The sequence below is a fragment of the Hyperolius riggenbachi genome, chromosome 5 (assembly GCF_040937935.1).
Source record: "Hyperolius riggenbachi isolate aHypRig1 chromosome 5, aHypRig1.pri, whole genome shotgun sequence".
Classification (NCBI taxonomy): Eukaryota; Metazoa; Chordata; class Amphibia; order Anura; family Hyperoliidae; genus Hyperolius; species Hyperolius riggenbachi.
The window spans coordinates 386,259,122-386,275,988 of NC_090650.1; the positions used below are offsets into that span (position 1 = coordinate 386,259,122).

At 43.7% G+C, this 16,867-nt stretch overlaps 1 protein-coding gene across 5 annotated transcripts in view; it reads left to right on the forward strand.

Moving 5' to 3' along the window:
• LOC137517834 (uncharacterized) overlaps nucleotides 1-16,867 on the forward strand; it is a 317,340-nt gene that overhangs the window by 287,246 nt on the left and 13,227 nt on the right. For 3 of the 5 annotated variants that reach the window (XM_068234887.1, XM_068234885.1, XM_068234886.1), the window contains 2 exons: nucleotides 2,639-2,926; nucleotides 7,408-7,581. In XM_068234887.1, coding sequence (XP_068090988.1) covers nucleotides 2,677-2,926; nucleotides 7,408-7,581 — 424 coding nt within the window. In that variant the 5' untranslated portion in view covers nucleotides 2,639-2,676. The remainder of the gene's footprint in view (nucleotides 1-2,638; nucleotides 2,927-7,407; nucleotides 7,582-16,867) is intronic. The other 2 variants (XM_068234888.1, XM_068234889.1) reach the window with 2 other exon arrangements.

Consider the following 16,867-nt stretch of genomic DNA (forward strand, 5'->3'; position numbering starts at 1 on the left):
CTCCAGTCGGGACCAAGTCAGACTATAGCATCCCTCACTGATAAGGAATTACTGGAATTACAGCTTTCCTGGCAGAGAACAGGGCTTCTGAGAGCAGGGGGTAGATAAAATGGTCAATAGTTCATATATGTTGAGATACGGGACAGACTGCTTCATTGCACTGAGACAAAACAATAAATCCACTTTTTTAAGTTTTTTAACATAACAATAAACTGTGGGATATCTAAAAGCCATTTTAGGAGTAGGAAGATAGATATAAATGTTTATCTCATAAGTTTATTTTCACTTAAGTTTCTCTTTAGGGCCCTTTTCCACTAGCAATCGCTAGCGTTCACGCTGAACGCTAGCGATTGCTGAATCGCAATTAGCGGCGATTCCCCGACGTTCGCGGCCGCGATTTTGCTATGCTATGCACTGCATAGCAAAATCGCGGCAATTATCGCTCCGCCGCGCGTTCGCGTTCCCGACAAAAATGAATCGCGGTAGTGGAAATGACCTACCGCGATTCCTATGTTAAAAAGCAAACCGTAGCGATTGTAAAATCGCTAGCGGTTTGCGTTTTTGCGATTCAGCCCTTAAACTTTTCACTCTCAGGTTCATAATGGCACTGAACTCATTGGGCTCGATTCACAAAGCGGTGCTAACCCAGTTAGAGACTTTAGGCGTGATAACCATTGCACCACGCTGGTGAAAAGCCAGTTTAAGCGTGATAAGTTTAGGTGTGATAAGTTTAGGCATGCTAAGTTTAGATAAGTGTAGATAGCGTGCAAAGTCCCGCACACAAAGCAGCGCCACTAAACTTTATGCAAAGTGCACCAGACTTTGCTAGCGCAGAACTTTTGATCAGCTGTGCACTGCGGTGCTAAAGCAGTTGGTGCTTAAACTTATCATGCCTAAACTTATAACACCTAAACTTATCATGCCTAAACTTATCACACCTAAACTTATCACACCTAAACTTATGCCTAAACTGAGTTTAGGCATGACAAAGGGTTTTTCACCAGCGTGCTAACTGTTAGCACTGCTTTGTGAATCAGGCCCTTTATCTGTTCCTTACACTAATATGTTTTTTCTCAGTCAGGCCCAGTGCACACCGGGCGGATCCGCCGGCCGAATCCGCCTGAAAATCCGCATGGCTAATGTATCTCTATTGGCTGATGCATACCGGCGGTTTGAGGTTTTTAGCAAGCCGCAAACAAGCCTCTTGCTGCACGTTTGCGGTTTGCTAAAAACCTCAAACCGCCGGTGTGCACCAGCCCATAGAGATACATTAGCCATGCGGATGATGATGCGGATGCGGCCAGTGAACACCCGGTGGATCGCATCAAGATCCGCCCGGTGTACACTGGGACTAAACTCACTCATCCGCACCCAAAACCACTAGCGTTTTGTGGATCTGCTAGCGGTTTTGGTGTGCACTAGGCCTTACACAGAGTTTTACAACCTTGATTATCAATGTGTTACCTTAGTTACACTGCAGAAAAAACCCTGTGATTTAGGGGTCTGGGTTTTTAACTCTGAGGCCCGGTGCACACCAAAACCCGCTAGCAGATCCGCAAAATGCTAGCAGATTTTTAAACACTTTTCTGAGGCATTTGCTAGCGTTTTGCGGATTGCTGCTGCGGATTTCAGTGTAGCATAATTCATATATTGTTACAGTAAAGCTGTTACTGAACAGCTTTGGTAACAAAACCGCCTGGCAAACCGCTCTGATCTGCCGTTTTTCAGAGCGGTTTGCGTTTTTCCTATACTTAACATTGAGGCAGAAACGCCTCCGCAATCCAAAAAATGCCTCACCCCGGGAGGATTCGTTTCTGCAAAACGCCTCCCGCTGTGGTGTGCACACCCCCATTGAAATACATTACCATAGCGTATCCGCGAAAAACACTCAGGTCCTCTGACTCAGGTTTTACTGGATTAGCCATATGCTTGTTCCAGAGTTTTGAATTAGACACTACTTATGCCAGAAAATCAACAGGGCTGCCAGACAACTGGCATTGTTTACAAAATAAATAAATATGGAAGCCTCCATATCCCTCTCACCTTGAAGGAATATCTGAATCTAAAGGGCAAAACTACCTTATATACTTGCGTATAAGCCTAATTTTTCAGCACAAAAAAATTACTGAAAAGTTACTTCCTTTGCTTATATGCGAGTCAGTGGAGCAGAACGGATGGTGGAGCAGGTTTTGTTACTGGCAGAGGAATGTAAGGATCGTGCACTAGTGATCCTGCACTTGCCAGCTGCTTCCCTGCTGGTCCATGTCCCCCAGCAGATTGTGCTGCTCAAGACTACCTGTGTCCCCTGGCTTGTGAAGCAGAAAGTGCAGGCAGCATTGTCAGCTGTTCAATGATTGAGGATTCTTCCTGTGTGGCAATTGCTGTGTCTCTAATCTATGATGCCATCTAGTGGCGTCTTGAAACACAGCTGTATCATCCTCAGGGAACATCTGGCTACAGGGAGGGGTGCTGACTTGTACTGAGGACACATCTGATTACTGTAGAGAGGGCTGTACTGGGGAGGCGCTTTTGTGTGAATCACGAGTGAGTACCTCAGCTTATACACGAGTTAGCTTATATGCGAGCATATACAGTATGCAAAATCTTTGTTTCACAAGCCTGGGTTGTGTCTTTGTAGACAGTCCTATTTGGCGCTTCCACTAACCAGCTGAGGAAATGACTTATGCCTCTCAGATAGCTGAGGAAATGACTCCTGCATCTCAGACAGCTGAGGAAATAACCCCTGCATCTCAGACAGCTGAGGAAATAACCCCTGCATCTCAGACAGCTGAGGAAATAACCCCTGCATCTGAGACAGCTGAGGAAATAACCCCTGCATCTCAGACAGCTGAGGAAATAACCCCTGCATCTCAGACAGCTGAGGAAATGACTCCTGCATCTCAGACAAAAAGAACCACAAACAAAGGTAAGACTTCTACTCTGATGTTTGATCAGATCCTGCCCCGTATTTAGTTTGTTTTTCCTCAAAAGTGTAGCTACCATTTGATATTTTTCAACTGGACTTCTCTAGTGCCTATGTTTCTGCTGAAATGAAGTTATTATGATTATGATCTCTTATTTACAAAGCATCAGCATATTATGCAGTGCTGCATAATAAATAAAAAGCTGCACACTACTAAGCAAGGGCCCCGGGGAGACTAAGCAGGGGCCCTGGGGAGCAACAGTTAAGTTGGGGGTTGCCTGGGGGGCAAGACAGCTCGCTTGGGGGTCTTGGGTGAAAAGAGGTCCCTAATGACACTTTAGGGAAAGGTAGGGTCAGATCTGTCAGGAGGACCCCTAGATTAATTTTGACCAAGGGGCCCTACTGTAGCTAGAACTGGCACTGGTCCTGGAGGGGGGGGGGGGGGATTATATATATATATATATATATATATATATATATATATATATAATTTTCAAAAATTCAGGAAGACTTCAAAGGTAAGGCATGTCTAAAGCTAAGCATACACTACTTTCAGAACAGATTCAATCAGAGAAGGATCTATCTGATGGCCAATCTTATGGCGGATCGAGAGGTGTGTGTGGATAGCTTCACCAATGTGTCTTCCAAGGAGACAGCACCCAGGTGCACTTGCCTAGGGTTATGCCGGTGCCTTGCCTCGACCGGATTGCTCAGACGGTCCTGGTACAACCAAATGTAAGAAAGAGGCGGCACACCAATGGCTGCAAAATGTTGCTTGTATTTCAGAACAGTGACACTACATGTTACGGACATGCAGGTCCTTCATCAGGTGTGTGGACCTGGGAAAGGGAAAGACCACCATGGTTTAAAATAAACAGGAATTGGCACACTATATACTGTACATACTGTATGTCCACACATATATCATCACTATATCATATGAATGAAAAAGTCATGAACAGCCATGAAATCTGTTTTGAATGCAAGTTGTGTAATCTGCCCATGTTTGGGCTCTGCACATCTATGCAGCTGGTCAACTCGGGTGCAGCCTGCATTTAGAAGCGCCGCCAATATGTCCTGTTGTACAAAAATGTAAGTCTACTTATGGCTGCATTCATGTGTATCAGTTTGCATTCAATTTATTTAGATTAGGATTCAGTGCATAGTTTTGCATTTGATTTGTATTCAAGGTATGTATTTACGGCCCTAGGGGACGTTGCACTCATCTGTTGGTTTCATTTCAGTTGCAGCCTGACCAAACGCGGCCAATCCTTTCCCTGTTCCCCAGCCATAAAATCGAAGCTACCGTTGCGTGATACAAAAGTAAAAATCAAAAAATTCAAAACGGATTTTACTAATACTAAAAAGTACAACAAAACAATAGTAGAAAGCAAGGAAGTCACCAGATAATACATTTCTGCAGACGGTTCATTTCAGCGCGGGCGGTTTTTGTAGCTCTGCGGTATCTTGTCTTGACAGTTTACCAGCTTAATGCACCGTGTGTGTGATTTAAGACTGCAGTCTGCCACTCAATGATGCACTTACTATTGGGATAAATTATTTCCAATGACACACTTGCTATGAAGATAAATTGCACTGTTACTGCTATAATACATACAAACAGGCTGGTTTTTGGAGGTTTTTTTTTTTTTTTTACTATGACATGACATCCCACTTATCAGAGGACAAAGTTAAATAAGTCACGTTCTGTCTAGCAGAAAATCAATCACAGCAAATGTTTATAGGAACACTTTTATGTAAGCTCCAGAAACACATACAGTATACTCTGCTCCCGCATGTAATTCCCCTGGTATTGCTGGGAAAATGATAGATGGTGCTTGGATGCCAGGCAAGTATATCGATGTTCTAAAGCAAAACGTCTTTTAGGGGAACAGTGACATGGTGGCAGTTGGTTCTTGGTATCATTCCCACAATTATTTGACTATGAAACACTATACATGCTAAATCAATCTGCATACACCTTAATGCCACCTTCGCAATGGCACATTGCGTAGCCACAGACAATACAATTGCATGGCAAACGCCATGAGATTATATTGTAATGGTGCGTTCACATCTGTCGCAGATTTAACATAAGGCACTGTAGGCACATGCCTACAGGCGTCCAATGATAGAAAAGCGGCTCACTCTGCTCCTCCAGTGCCTCCCTCCCTTCTTTCCTATGCAGAATCCTGAGTGGAGTGTAAATGAGAGGATACTGGCCCAGCTCTTGGCATTCCACTGACTAGATCTCCCTTCAGTCGGGGCAACTTAATACCGAGGGTCAGAGCTGGGACAAGGTCCTCCAGCACCCAAGGCTGAGACACCAAAGTGCGCCCCCCATCCCTCCAACCCCAGCCGTCACACATTGATTGATATTGGACTAAGAGATGGTTTAGGGCCCCAACACCTTAATCTCTAGTTATCTGGCTTGCAGTCACTGCCATATATCCCCTTTTCTTATTTATATTTGCTTCAAACACAATAGGGGAATGATAGCTGAGTGAGTTGTGCGCCCCTCCCACACTGCACCCTGAGGCAGGAGCCTCTCTCGCCTCTGCCTCGGCCCGGCTATGCCGAGGGTACCTCTGGCTACCTAATACTAAGGGAAACATGTAGCCACTTATGATGGGCAATTGTGTTGTGCTCATGTTTTTTGTTAATGTGCACTGCAACGCCCCAGTGTAGCAACTAAGAACGACGACCAGCATTTTTTTTTTTTGAGTGACGAGTGATCGTTTCTGGGTACAAGTGCATGATTACAAGAAAATTACCGCCATGGCGGACAACTCCCACGCAAATTGCTGCACTCGTTTGAACTCCTCTTCGTGCCCATCGTGAGCTGTTGCATGATGTCGTTGCATTTACATCACCGCCGCCGTGGGACCGAGGAGGACGGGGGAAGCCTCAATAGGATCCTGAGCCTTCCCCCACCCGAGGTGAGTACCCCCCAGGGGAGTTTTTTTTTTTCACTACAGTTTTTCTTTAAAGAGATGTTTAAAATAAAAACACAAATTTTATGAGACTTCAGAGTCTCTTTAAGGTGGCTACACTCCATACAATAAAAAGATCCAATTTATCACCAATTCAATAATTTTGATCGGTTGTCCTGAAAAATTGAAATTGAGAGCTTTTCTTTTTTTTCGATAAATCTGATCAGATTTCTCTTTTTTTTTTTCTATTTTAGAGATTGGACATGTGGGATATTTCAGACCAACTTTATCAAGAATTGTATGGTGTGTGATGGACAGTTCCAATCAATTTTTCTGAGATTTCTATTATTTTATTCATGATTGGGGAAAAATTTAACATAGGTGTGTGGTACAGTGGTCAGATTCTTGAATTGTTACAATCAGTCAGAAAAATTGATTGCTATTCTTGAATTGAACAGATATTTTAAAAAAAGTATGGTGTGTGGCCACCTCTAGTGTTGATAATTCTGCATAACTTTGTATCATGATCTGCAAAGATGGCTACATTCCTCTGTATTCCATCTACTAAATCATTAATAAATAAACTTAAAAGGATTGGGCTAAGTACTGACCCCTGCGGTACCCCACTGCAGTTTCCCATTTTGAGTATGTCCGTTTACCACCACTCTTTGCCTTCTGTCCCTTAACCAGTTCTCTATCCACATACACACATTTTCTCCTAGTCCCTGTAACCTCAGCTTCTGCATTAGGCTATTGTGGGGAACAGTGTAAAAAGCCCTTGCAAAGTCCCAGTATACTACATCTATTGCTTTCCAGAAATCTACATTTTCATTTGGCACTGCATAAAAGCTGAGTATGTTTGTAAGACAGGACCTGTCTTTTGTAAATCCATGTGGTCAAACTGAAATAATATTATTTCTGTGCGCCATAATTTTGTATAGTATCCCTTAGGATAGTTTCAAACTATTTACACCCAACTGATGTTAAAGGACAACTGAAGTGAGAGGGATATGGAGGCTGCCATATTTATTTCCTTATAAGTAATACCAGTTGCCTGGCTGTTCTGCTGATCCTCTGCCTCTAACACTTTTAGCCATAGACGCTGCACAAGCATACAGCAGATCAGACATTATTGTCATATCTGACTAGATTAGCTGCATGCATGTTTCTGGCGTGATTCAGACACTACGGCAGCTAAATAGATCAGTACAAGACTGCCAGACAATTGGTATTGTTTAGGAGGAAATAAATATGGCAGCCTCCATATACCTATCACTGCAGTTGTCGTTTATGATAGTTTCTTAGTATTGATTTTTTTCCCTTCTTGAATAATGAGAAAACATCAGCTGTACAACAGTCATAGGGAACTAACCCACATGGAAGAGGATCACTGAAAATAAGATAAGTGTCTTATCGATAACTGAACTCAACTCCTTTAATACCCGGGGGTGGATGCCATCTGAGCCAGGTGCCTTGTCTATCTTGATTTTATTTAAATGTGCCTGCATACCTTCCTCTGTTAGGCAACTAGTATGTAATTTCTTCTTGTAGAATATTCACAAGAGCGAAAACATCTGAAGGCCCCAGACTCTGTCTTACACCGAAAGAAGGCCAAAATTGTCCACCAGCCCCTACTTGGAAACAAAGTGTCTCACAATGGAAAGTGGCTTAACTTACTGATCGAAGCATGTAAAGACCAACACGAGGCAGCTAAGATGCCTACAGGTAACATGCCTTTCCTAATTTATTCAGTAATGTAAAAGACAACTACGTATAGGGGAAATATTTGCTACTTTTTAGTTCACATACAGATTCCCTCCCATAAACGGCCAAAATGTGAAACTGCGCATGCAAGGAAATTAATGGATCTGAGTTATAGGTCCCAACCCACGGGGGAGGGGGGTCGCAGTGGGATGGGGAGGGGCCAATTTACAAGCTATCGGAGCTGTGCGCATTCACACTGGGACAATTATCGTCCGTTTACTGCTGATCACCAAATTGCCAGTGATCGCTAGTGCTTTTAAAAGTGCTAGTGTAATAATGAGTATATGGCAGTGATCTCACTGCCCCGATCGCCAGCGATTAGCAGTAAACACAAACGCTGTGCATGCATTGCTTTTTCGTAATTTTAAAGCGATCCCGATTGTAATGTTAAAAAACACGAATCGCGATCGCTCAAAAATCGCAAAACTGTACAGTAAAAATACATGTTTATCGCAAAAAAAAACCCAAGCATAAAACACTATAAATTTTGCTAGCATTTTGCGATCCCCAGTGTGAATAAGCCCTTAAGGAGCCAAGTAGGTTTACTTTTCCATCCTGTTCTTTACCTCAGTTTTCCTTTAAGCTAGTCCTATTCAGTCTTAACCCTTTCCCGACCATCTAACGCCGATAGGCATCAGGAAGGTGGCAGCCCCAGGACCGCTTAACGGCAAAAGGCCTTAAGAGCGGTGGGTGGAGATTAGCGGGGATCGCGCATCCCTACTTGAACAGTCTGCCAGCGGCGACTCGGCTAGCAGACTGAAAAAAAAAGAAACAGCCATTTCTTTTGTTTGTACAGCGCTGTGATCTAATGCAGCGCTGTACTGGGGACAGCCCTGTGACTTGGCTGCCCCTGAAGTGGCTCCGATTGTGATCCCCTCTCATAGGCTGATGCCTATGAGAGAGGATCGCCATGATTGGCTGTCGGAGAGAGGGGGATGGGAAATAAATAGTCATTTTTAATAAAAATAAAAATACAAATAAATTAATTAAAAAAACAATAACAACTAAACCCGGCAGCAGTGTTCAGAGGGGGGGAGGGGGGGATACGTTAGTGTGCAACATTGTATGGCTCTGCAGCACACAGTTAAAGAGACTCCGTAACAAAAATTGCATCCTGTTTTTTATCATCCTACAAGTTCCAAAAGCTATTCTAATGTGTTCTGGCTTACTGCAGCACGTTCTACTATAACCATCTCTGTAATAAATCAACTTATCTCTCTCTTGTCAGACTTGTCAGGCTGTGTCTGGAAGGCTGCCAAGTTCTTCAGTGTTGTGGTTCTGTGATGCATCTCCCCCCTCCAGGCCCCTCTCTGCACACTGCTGTGTGTTATTTAGATTAGAGCAGCTTCTCTCTGCTCTATTATCTTTTACAAGCTGGATAAATCCTCCTCTGATCTGGCTGGGCTTTCACATACTGAGGAATTACATACAGGCAGAGCTGTCTGCACTCTGCAGGAAGAAACAGCCTGACACTTCAGTGGAAGATAGCTGCAGGGGGTAAGAAACACACAAATGATCTCTTGAGATTCAAAAGGAAGGCTGTATACAGCCTGCTTGTGTATGGATGTATTTTCTATGTGTGGACATACTGTACATCAACCTACTTCCTGTTTTGGTGGCCATGTTGTTTGTTTACAAACAAACTTTTTAAAACTGTTTTTAACCACTTTTAATGCGGCGGGGTGCGGCGAAATTGTGACAGAGGGTAATAGGAGATGTCCCCTAACGCACTGGTATGTTTACTTTTGTGCGATTTTAACAATACAGATTCTCTTTAAAGCTACAGAGCACTGAATTGTACAAAAATAGCCTGGTCACGGGGAGGCGGGGGGGGGAGCCTGTGGTCCTGAACTGGTTAATGACATATCAAAGTAGTCTGGAGACCAGTGACAGTCATTTAGTCACCTTTGGACGATTCAGTCCTCCATTTTTGTACTGCACAAGGACAAAGGTTGTCATACAGCATCATCAGACTCACTACACATGCTAAAAGACTATTATAAGACAAAAAAGACAAATAACATTTATATCGCGCTTTTCTCCGGGCAGACTCAAAGCGCCAGAGCTGCAGCCACTAGGGGCGCACTCATAAGGCAACAGCAGCATTAAGAGAGTCTAGCCCAGGCATGGGCAAACTTGGCCCTCCAGCTGTTAAGGAACTACAAGTCCCACAATGCATTGCAGGAGTCTGACAGCCACAGTCATGACTCATAAAGGCAAATGCATTATGGGACTTGTAGTTCCGTAACAGCTGGAGGGACTAGTTTGCCCATGCCTGGTCTAGCCCAAGGACTCCTGACTGAATAAGTGCTGGCTTGCTGAACAGGAAGAGTCGAGATTTGAACCCAGGTCACCTGTGTCAGAGGCAGATCCTTGAACCATTACACTATAAAGCTGATTAAAATATTATGTCTATCGTTACTTTTAAAGTGAAACTTAAGTAAAAGTATAAACAACTGTAAAGCCCCATACACACACACTCAACAGGGGTCTTTTAGCCTCTCACAACTTTTCTTGTGAAACACCTAAAAAAAATCTCTTACTATTGTTCAAGCAGCTGATCAGGGGCGCCGCGAGGCACCAAGCAGACCACGCGGCCGCTTGGGGCCTCAAGGTCTTAGGGGCCTCGACGGCTCCGTGACGTCGGCGTCACGTCACTGTTTTCCCGCAGCCCCGCGGGGCTGGCAGAGCAGAGCAGGGCTATGGGAAGATGGCCGCCGTCGAAGCCCTGCTCTGGAGACTATTTATGCCTCCAGTACAGGGCTTCGGGTGGCCATCTTCCCGTAGCCCTGCATTCAATCAGCGCGGGAGATTGGAGGAGGGAGGGAGCTCCGTGGGAACTGCGCGCCTGAGGAGCCAGCCAGGAGAGGAGACGGGGAGAGAAGACTTCTGCCAGTGCCAGCCAGGTGAGTAAATTCTTTTCTTTTTGCAGCTCTAAATGAGTTTATCTGCTGAACTGTTCCCTAATTGTGTTTGAGTTCTGCTGAACTGTGCCCTAATTGCGTTTGATTTCTGCTGAACTGTTCCCTAATTGTGTTTGATTTCTGCTGAACTGTGCCCTAATTGCGTTTGATTTCTGCTGAACTGTTCCCTAATTGTGTTTGATTTCTGCTGAACTGTGCCCTAATTGCGTTTGATTTCTGCTGAAAATGTGCCCTAATTGCGTTTGATATCTGCTGAAAATGTGCCCTAATTGCGTTTGATTTCTGCTGAAAATGTGCCCTAATTGCGTTTGATATCTGCTGAAAATGTGCCCTAATTGCGTTTGATTTCTGCTGAACTGTGCCCTAATTGCGTTTGATTTCTGCTGAACTGTGCCCTAATAGCGTTTGATTTCTGCTGAACTGTGCCCTAATTGCATTTGATTTCTGCTGAAAATGTGCCCTAATTGCGTTTGATTTATGTTGAAAATGTGCACTAATTGCGTTTGATTTCTGCTGAAAATGTGCACTAATTGCGTTTGATTTCTGCTGAAAATGTGCCCTAATTGCGTTTGATTTCTGCTGAAAATGTGCCCTAATTGCGTTTGATTTCTGCTGAAAATGTGCCCAAATTGCGTATGATTTCTGCTGAAAATGTGCCCAAATTGCGTTTGATTTCTGCTGAAATGTGGCCCAAATTGCGTTTGATTTCTGCTGAAAATGTGCCCAAATTGCGTTTGATTTCTGCTGAAATGTGGCCCAAATTGCGTTTGATTTCTGCTGAAAATGTGCCCAAATTGCATTTGATTTCTGCTGAAATGTGGCCCAAATTGCGTTTGATTTCTGCTGAAAATGTGCCCTAATTGCATTTGATTTCTGCTGAAATGTGGCCCAAATTGCGTTTGATTTCTGCTGAAAATGTGCCCTAATTGCGTTTGATTTCTGCTGAAAATGTGCCCTAATTGCGCTTGATATCTGCTGAAAATGTGCCCAAATTGCGTTTGATTTCTGCTGAAATGTGGCCCTAATTGCGTTTGATTTCTGCTGAAAATGTGCCATAATTGCGTTTGATTTCTGCAGAAAATTTGCCCAAATTGCGTTTGATTTCTGCTGAAATGTGGCCCAAATTGCGTTTGATTTCTGCTGAAATGTGGCCCAAATTGCGTTTGCTTTCTGCTGAAATGTGGCCCAAATTCTGTTTGTTTTCTGTTGAAATGTTGCACAAATTGCGTTTGTTTTCTGCTGAAATGTTGCACAAATTGCGTTTTTATTTTCTGGTGTCTGGGGTAACTGTTGCTGCATTTATTATTTAATGGTCATAGTTGGCTATATTTGCTGTGCTACGGTTAAGCTCCGCCCATACAATGCTGCGGCGCGCCTCAATCACCCCCACATCCATTTTTCCCCGCAAACAGCCCCGCCCCAATCCGCCCTCCAGCTCCACCCACATGCCATGGCCACGCCCACTCATGCAGGATAGCCACACCCATTTTTCGCCGGATAGGGCCACTTCCTACAGTCCGCTTGGGGCCACAAAAACCTTAGCTGCACCCCTGCAGCTGATAAGACTGATAAGAAGCCAATCCAAATGTTGAATTGACTTCTTATTAGTCTTATCAGCTGCTTGAACAATAGCAAGAGATTTTTTTTAGGTGTTTCACAAGAAAAGTTGTTAGAGCCTTTAAAAGACCGCTGTTGAGTGTGTGTGTATGGGGCTTAAAGCGGATCCGAGATGAAAAACTAAGTATAACTTGTCTATATATCTTATCTTAAGATTAGATAGTTTACACAACAAATCTAGCTGCAAACAGCTTCAATAGAATATGATTATTTCTTCCTGTGATACAATGACAGCAGCCATTTTGTTTGTAAACATTACAAACAGGCAAGCTGATCTGCATCTTCTGTGAAAAAAACGAACCCCCCTTCTCCTCCCTCCTCCCCTCTGCCTCTGAAATCTCTGGCTAGTAATACCTCCCCCTCCTCCTGCCCAGACTGAGCTCCCATGAGCCCTTGCTACTGCCAAGGCTCTCTGAAAAACTATGAGCGAGGCTTGTTTAGTTTATAGGGAATAGCTGATGACCCGGCATTGCTCGGCGGGTATGTATTTGGCTGGTGTTGGCTCCATCCACTTTTCCTAACCCTAACACACAAACACTCAATGACCATGTCTGTAAACTTTGGGGTCCTTGACAACTATAATTTCTATATTCCCATAGAAATCAAACAAATGAGATAGACTGTGGCTCCACTCCAGAATTTGATCCAAATACCAACTGTAGCAGGTTTGAGACATCTGCTATTAACAGTGTAAAAATAGCAGCAATTTAAATATTCCCCTTGAAAACCAACAAATGAATTTTGATTGGCTATTATAGGCTCCACTCATTTCCCTGAATATTAATCAGTCACCCAGTGATCATCTGGGCAAAGTTTGATAACCCTGCCATCAACAGTATAAGAATGGATGCAGTTTATAATTTCCCAGTAAAATTTGTTTTTGGCTCCGCCCACATTTTTGTAACCTTGACACACAGTCATTCAATGACCAATTTTGTGAGCTTTGGGGTCCTTGACATCAATCATTTGTATTTTCCCAGTGAAATGAAACAAATCTGATTGGCTGTGGCTCCACCCCCTTTTCTGACTTTGAACCCCAGTGCCCCAATGACCAACTGTACCAGGTTTGAGGCTTGTGACATTAACAGTGCAAAAATGGCAGCAATTTCAATATTCCCCTTCAGAAACAACAAGTGAATGTTGTTTAGCTTTTTTAGGCTAAACCCACTTTTCTGAATATTATTCCCAGTCACCCAGTAACCAACTGCGCAAAGTTTGAGAACCCTGCCATTAACAGTGAAGAAGGGCTGCAGTCTACATTTTCCCTTGGAAATCTGTTTTTGACTCCACCCAATTTTTGTAATCTTGACACACAATGACCAAGTTTTGAGCTTTCAGGTTCCTGGCATCAAAATGGTGTGAATGGAAGCATTTTATCAAGCAAAGAAATCTGATTGGCTGTTTGTGGCTCTGCCCCTTTAGTGAAGTTGAACCCCAGTCACTTAATGACCAACTCTAGCAGGTTTGAGGCCTCTGCCATTAACAGTGTAAGAATGGCAGCCGTTTCAATATTCCCCTTGAAAATCAAAAGGTAAATTTTGATTGGCTGTTGTAAGCTCCACCCAATTCTCTGAATATTAATCCCAGTCATCCAGTGACCAACTGTGTCAAGTTTGAGAAGCCTGCCAATAACAGAATGGCTGAAATCAATCTAACAAATCTGACTGGCTGTTTATGGCTCCACCCCCTTTAGTGAATTTGGACCCCAGTCACCCAAGGACTGATTTAGGTTTGAGGCCTCTGCCATTAACAGTGTAAGAACGGAAGCAAGGTAAATATTCCCCTTGAAAATCAATAGATGAATTTTGATTGGCTGTTGTAGGTTTCACCCACATTTCTGAATATCAACCCCAGTCACCCAGTGACCAACTGTGTCAAATTTGAGAACCCTGCCATTAACAGTGTAAGAATGGCTGCAGTTTATATTTTCCCATGTAAAAAGTTAGTTGTTTTTGGCTCCGCCCACTATTTCTAACCTTGACATACAGTCACTCAATTACCAAGTTTATGAGCTTTGGGGTCCTTGGCATCAATAATTTGCAATTTTCCACTGAAATTAAACAAATCTGATTGGCTGTTTGTGGCCCGCCCCCAGAATTTGAACCCCAGTCTCCCAGTGACTGACTGTACCAGATTTGAGGCCTCTGCCATTAAGAGTGTATGAAGGGCAGCAATGTAAACAATCCCCTTGAAAATCAATCAATCCCAGTCACCCAGTGACCAACTGTGCCAAGTTTGAGAACACTGCCATTAACAGTGTAAGAATGGTTGCAGTTTATATTTTCCCATGTAAAAAATGCCACCCACTTTTCCTAAACTTGACATGCCGCCCACTTTTAATAAACTTGACATGCAGTCACTCAATGACCACGTTTATGAGCTTTGGGGCCTTGGTATCAATAATTTGTATATATCCATTTAAATTAAACAAATCTGATTGGCTGTTTGTGGCTCCGCCCCTTTCTGAATTTGAACCCCAGTTACCCAGTGACCAACTGTACCAGGTTTGAGGCACTTGCTATTAACAGTGTAAGAATGGCAGCAATTTAAATATTCCCCTTGAAAATCAACAGGTGAATTTTGATTGGTTGTTGTAGGCTCCACCCATTTTCCTGAATATTAATAACAGTGACAAACTGTGCAAAGTTTGACAACCCTGCCATTAACAGTGTAAGCATGGCTGCAGTTTATATTTTCCTAGTGAAATTTGTTTTTGGCTCCACCCACTTTTTGTAACCTTGACGCACAGTCACCCAATGACCAACTTGGTGAGCTTTCAGGTTCCTGGGATCAAAAATGTGTGAATGGAAGCAGTGAATCCACCAATTAAATCTGATCTGTTTGTGGCCCCGCCCTTTTAGTGAATTTGGACCCCAGTCACCCAATGACCGACTGTAGCAAGTTTGAAGCGTCTGCCATTAACAGTCTAAGAATGGCAGGAGTTTAAATATTCCCCTTAAAAAAATCTATAGGTGTATATTAATTGGCTGTTGTAGGCTCCACCCACTTTCCTGAATCTTAATCTCATTCACCCAGTAACCAAGTGTGTAAAGCCGCATCTACACGAGTAGATGCGGCCGCGATGCTCCTTATCAATCGAGCCGCTGATGCGGCTCGATTGATAAGATCCGACAGGACGGATCTCCGCACCGCCGATTCCCTGCTCGCTCCCCGCGAGGGGACAATGGCAGGGAATCGAGTGGAAGATAAGCGGCGCCGGCGGGGACGAGCGGGGAATCGTATGCGGCGCACGTGCGGCGAGGGGGGACGCGGCGGGCACGCGCAGGTACGCGGAAGAGGTGATCCGGCGGCTAATTGAGCCACCGGATCGCAGCCTCATCTACGCGTGTAGATGAGGCTTAAAGTTTGAGAACTCTCCAATTAACAGTCTAAGAATGGCTGCAGTTTACATTTTCCCATTAAAAATAAATGGCTGAAATTTGATTGGCTGTTCTATGCTCCACCCACTTTTCCTGGATTTGTAACCTCGGTTACCAAGTGACCAACTGTGCCAAGTGTGGAGACTCTGGCTTGATTACTGTGAGAATGGCAGCCTTTTCCATGTTTTCCATTGACATGAATGGGTGAAATCTGATTTGCTGTTTGTAGCTCCACCCATGTGTGCAATGGGGACACGAGACCCCCAGAACATATCATCCCAGGTAGTCAGGAATCTGCACACCAAGTTTCATTCAAATCGGTCAAGCCGTTTTCGAGTGGTCGCGGCACATACACACATACACACACACATACATCCGATTTTATATATATATAGACTAGCTGATGATCCGGCGTTGCCTGGGTATGTATTTGGCTGGTGTCGGCTCCGCCCACTTTTTCTAACCCTAACACACAAACACTCAATGACCAAGTTTGTGAGCTTTGGCATCAATAATTTGTATATTCCCATATAAATTAAATAAATCAGATTGGCGGTTTGTGACTCCGCCCCTCTCCAGCATTCGAACTTCAGTCACCCAATGACCAACTGTAGCAGGTTTGAGGCATCTGCTATTAACAGTGTAAAAATGGCAGCAATTTAAATATTCCCCTTGAAAATCAACAGGTGAATTTTGATTGGCTATTATAGGCTCCACCCACTTCCCTGAATTTTAATCTCAGTCACCCAGTGACCATCTGGGCAAAGTTTGAGAACCCTTGCAATTAACAGTGTAAGAATGCCTGCAGTATATATTTTCCCAGTAAAATTTGTTTTTGGCTCTGCCCACTTTTTGTAACCTGGACACAGAGTCACACTCAATGACCAAGTTTGTGAGCTTTCGGGTCCTTGGCATCATTAAAAACAAATCTGATTGGCTGTTTGTGGCTCCACCCCCTTTTCTGAATTTGAAGCCTAGTGGCCCAATGACCAACTGTACCAGGTTTGAGGCTTGTGCCAGTAACAGTGCAAGAATGGCATCAATTTTAATATTCCCCTTGAAAATCAACAGGTGAATATTGATTGGCTTTCTTAGGCTCTACCAACTTTTCTGAATATTAATCCCAGTCACCCAATAACCAGCTGTGCAAATAATAACTGCCAATAACAATAAAGGAGGGCTGCAGTTAACATTTTCCCAGGGAAATCTGTTTTTGACTCCACCCAGTTTTTGTAACCTTGACACACAGTCACTCAATGACCAAGTTTGTGAACTTTCGGGTTCCTGGCATCAAAATTGTGTAATTGGAAGCAGTTTATCAAGCAA